This window comes from Limulus polyphemus, unplaced genomic scaffold, assembly GCF_000517525.1.
Source record: "Limulus polyphemus unplaced genomic scaffold, Limulus_polyphemus-2.1.2 Scaffold10553, whole genome shotgun sequence".
Taxonomy (NCBI): domain Eukaryota; kingdom Metazoa; phylum Arthropoda; class Merostomata; order Xiphosura; family Limulidae; genus Limulus; species Limulus polyphemus.
Genome location: NW_013676163.1, coordinates 14436 through 18766, shown reverse-complemented (window position 1 = coordinate 18766; position 4331 = coordinate 14436). Strand labels below are relative to the sequence as shown.

Below are 4331 nucleotides of genomic sequence, written 5' to 3'. Positions count from 1 at the left end.
TTGTTGTTAAACACAAATCCAAACAATGGGTTATCTGTCTATCGAGAGTATCGAATCCCAATTTTTAGCGTTCTAAACCTCAAGACGTACCGTTGAGCCACTGGGGGCAATACCTACATATAAAATTGCAAAAATGTAACAGCAACACAAATTCTAGTTATGACAGGGTAATTTTTGGGTATAAAATTGTACTTTTTCAACAAATAAACCCCCAGTGGCACAGCGGTATGTCTGCGGAATTACAACGCTAGAAACCGGGTTTCGATACCAGTGGTGGGCAGAGCACAGATAGCCCATTGTGTAGCTTTGTGCTTAATTCCAAACAAACAAACAAACAATCAACAAATAAAATTTGCAAAAATATAACAACAACAGAAAATCTGTTTATGACAGTGTAATGTTTGTGTAAAAAATTTTACTTTTCCAACAAGTAAAGCGAGAACTTTCTCAGTAATTCAGTAAGTAACTTCGATGACTACATGTTCCTAATAAGTTCACGGTTTCCATTTTGTGTCAACAGTCAGTCCGATATATATTTACTGTCCCTACCACTACTTATGTAATAAACGTTTTAGCTTGTTGCTCTCGTTGCACAAGTATGATTAACTAAAACCTTTTTTGTTCTTTGGATTTACGACAAAGCCACCAGAGCTATCCGCTGTCGTTTCTACCTTTGAGCTACTGATCAGAGGCAAAGCAGCTAATCAGCAGCACGCTGCCATCAACCTTAAGGAATTAACTGTCACTTTTTTAATGCACTCACGATGTCAAGTGCGAGGAATAGTTTGTGATTTAACACAGGTTCGAATCCCGCTAGCCAGCTTTTAAATCCATAAATTTGCCACGGGGCCACTTATTGTTAAAGTTCCTTCATTATTATGAATTGTATTATCGTTTTCTGAAATACATTGGTTTAAAAAATCAAATAAATATGTTCATATAAATATATACGTATCCTTTTCAGGTTCCACAGTCTGGCTGAAAAATAAATGGTTCAGACAGAGTATAAGAAGCAAAGATTTTGAGATGTGGTTTAATATTAGGAACGATTTATTTTCTGTACACACAAGAAGTGGCGTGGAAACTTTGAAGCCTTGTTTGTTATCAACACTTTGACAAGAAGTGACGTGGAAACTTTGAAGCCTTGTTTGTTATCAACACTTTGAAAAGAAGTGACGTGAAACTTTGAAGCCTTGTTTGTTATCAACACTTTGACAAGAAGTGGCGTGGAAACTTTGAAGCCTTGTTTGTTATCAACACTTAGACAAGAAGTGGCGTGGAAACTTTGAAGCCTTGTTTATTATCAACACTTTGACAAGAAGTGACGTGGAAACTTTGAAGCCTCGTTTGTGATCAGCACTTGGACAATAAATGGCGTGGAAACTTTGAAGCCTTGTTTGTTATCAACACTTTGACAAGAAGTGGCGTGGAAACTTTATGGCCTTGTTTGTTATCAACACTTTGACAAGAAGTGGCGTGGAAACTTTGAAGCCTTGTTTGTTATCAACACTTTTACAAGAAGTGGCGTGGAAACTTTATGGCCTTGTTTGTTATCAACACTTGGACAAGAAGTGGCGTGGAAACTTTATGGCCTTGTTTGTTATCAACACTTTCACAGGAAGTGACGTGGAAACTTTGAAGCCTTGTTTGTTATCAACACTTTGACAAGAAGTGACGTGGAAACTTTGAAGCCTTGTTTGTTATCAACACTTTGACAAGAAGTGGCGTGGAAACTTTGAAGCCTTGTTTGTTATCAACACTTAGACAAGAAGTGGCGTGGAAACTTTGAAGCCTTGTTTGTTATCAACACTTTGAAGCATGCCTATTCGGAGAAGGATTCAGTCAGGAAAAATGGCGGGTATTAATCGTATAAACGATCGAAGAAACAAATCATTCTATTTTGTTTTGATGTTTATGCTTTTCTTTCTCAGTATTCTGTTTACCGAAATATTTTTCGTTGAAGAGAATGCCTCCATGGAATTTAGTTTTTTTGAAAGGCTGAGGTGGAAGAAAGATACGAATAAAGAGATAGTGCTGCCCCCTCACGTGGCTAGAGAGCTTGCACAAGTCATTACAGAAGAAGATTTGGATATTATTGTGAATCTGTACTACGATTCTCAACAGGACGAGGACGACGAATTACTTGGGAGTAAAAATGCTGATCACTGGCAGTCCGTTAGGGGTACAAAAGATAAATTCTTTGTTTTCTCTGCTTATTTAGATGATCGAAGAGTACGTCTGGTTCGGGTGATTGCGGCTGCGCGAACACGAAACGCGAACAAAGTAATGTGTAAGTTTTGGTTTGCAGGTGGTTATCCTCCCGTAACCGTTCCCGCATTCAACAAATTAATACAAGAAAACTGGAACTTGAAATACAGTGCTTATTTTGTGTTGTGTCCGTTAAGTAAGGGCCTTTCCACATTGCCAGAAAGGGTGTCCATAATTAGTTCAGAAAACGCCGAAATTACGAACTGGTTGGTCGTGCATAACAATAAAAAAGACTCAACTTCCTCTCAAGGAATAGCAGTGTGTGTAAAGCCCATGCATTACAGTTACAACAAACTCTTAAACTTTATCGAATTTATCGAATTAAACAGAATTTTTGGCGCTCAACATTTCGTACTATACAATAATACAATCGGCCATGACGTTGCGTGTGTTATGCGACAATATATGGCAAACGGAATGATGACCGTTCTTCCTTGGAAACTAGACTTGGTGTCCCAGAAAGAGATCCGGACAGAGGGCTTGTTCGCTGCTCTAAACGACTGTTTGTACAGAACGATGTATAGGTTTCGGTTTGTCTTAATGATTGATTTCGATGAATTCATTGTTCCCCACAAGAGCGAATCCCTTATCGAAATGCTGGGCTTTCTCATCAATAAAAAACCAGCGAAAACGGGTGCTTACTCATTCCAAAACTCTTTTTTTTATCTTCAGTGGCCAAAAGATCCGAAGTCCAGCAGTTTGCCTCTACATTTGGTAACACTAGAAAGAACTATGAGGAAACTGAAGTTTCACCCTCACAAGCAGCGCTCCAAGTGCATCGTGCTTCCAGAACGCGTGGTGGAAATGGGCAACCATTTTGTGTGGGAGTTCCTTCCGGGTCGTGCCATGGTGGACATTCCCTCGAGTATTGGGTTTCTGCACCACTACCGTATCTGTGAGTTCGGAGGAAACGACTGTATCAACACGACCTCTGTGGTGGACCGCAGGATTTATCGTTGGAAGGACCAACTGGTCCAGGCAGTACAGACGCGTCTGAGGAACTGGGACTTTGTGTGTAATTTCTCCGCCGTTTCGTCGGACATAAACATTAATATCTCTCACTGAAAGGAGTAATTACAGTTTAAAATACATTGATTTACAATCATTCACGGAAGTGTTCTAGTAGTTAGTTTTTTTCGGACTGTGAATCTGATAATTCCCTGTTCGCGACTCGCGTTGTCGCAAAAACACGCTCCATACTTTTGAGCTATGGGTGCGCTATAAGAGTGACCGCCAAATTTTATTATTCGCCCAAGAGTTGGCGGTGTGTGCTGTCGACTAGCAGCCTTCTCTCTAGTCTATCAGTTCAAAATTAAGGGTGGCCATGGCCAGATAGCCGGTAGCATGGCTTCGCGGGAAAATCCCGAAACAGCAACAATGATAAAAAACAACCATCCATAAGAAGACTAAGTGAAATGTGACGTACCCCCTTTTACGTTCCCTTTACTCACTCCCACCCCACTGGCACATATAACCCTTTGTGATTAACTACAAACAAACAAACCATTTACTCGAGATTTAAACAAACAAACCCTTTACTCGCAGATTTAAACAAACAAACCATTTACTCGCAGATTTAAACAAACCCCTTACTCGCAGATTTAAACAAACAAACCGTTTACTCGCAGATTTAAACAAACAAACCCTTTACTCGCAGATTTAAACAAACAAACCCTTTACTCGCAGATTTAAACGAATGGGACGGGGATTCGAATCCGCGACCCTCATATTGCGAATAGAGCACCCTAACCACCTGGCCATGCTGGGCCGTTTGTAGAACCGAGTAATGAGAGTTGACCTTCACCCCTTTTGACCCAACCATGGAAAATGTGGCTTGACGTTGAGATGTAATAAATATGAATGTAGCTTACTGAGCTCAGTAACTTATTAACATTTTAAACCCAAGTTTTAAGACGAACTACGGTAAATGTAAACATAAGCCATACTGTGAGCTATGTCCGTGACGTATCTGCTTGATTGGAAAACAGTCTTGATACTTCGCATCATTTATTATCCAATATGTGCTTAACGTCTTCATCCCCCGTCACATCAAACTTGCTCGC

General features: G+C 40.0%; 1 protein-coding gene across 1 annotated transcript; it reads left to right on the top strand.

Moving 5' to 3' along the window:
- The first annotated feature begins 967 nt into the window (after positions 1–967).
- Positions 968–3383, top strand: LOC111083656. Its single transcript, XM_022380300.1, has one exon. The coding sequence runs from the start codon at positions 1819–1821 to the stop codon at positions 3331–3333; it is 1515 nt and encodes a 504-aa protein (XP_022236008.1). The 5' UTR covers positions 968–1818; the 3' UTR covers positions 3334–3383.
- The last annotated feature ends 948 nt before the right edge of the window (positions 3384–4331 follow it).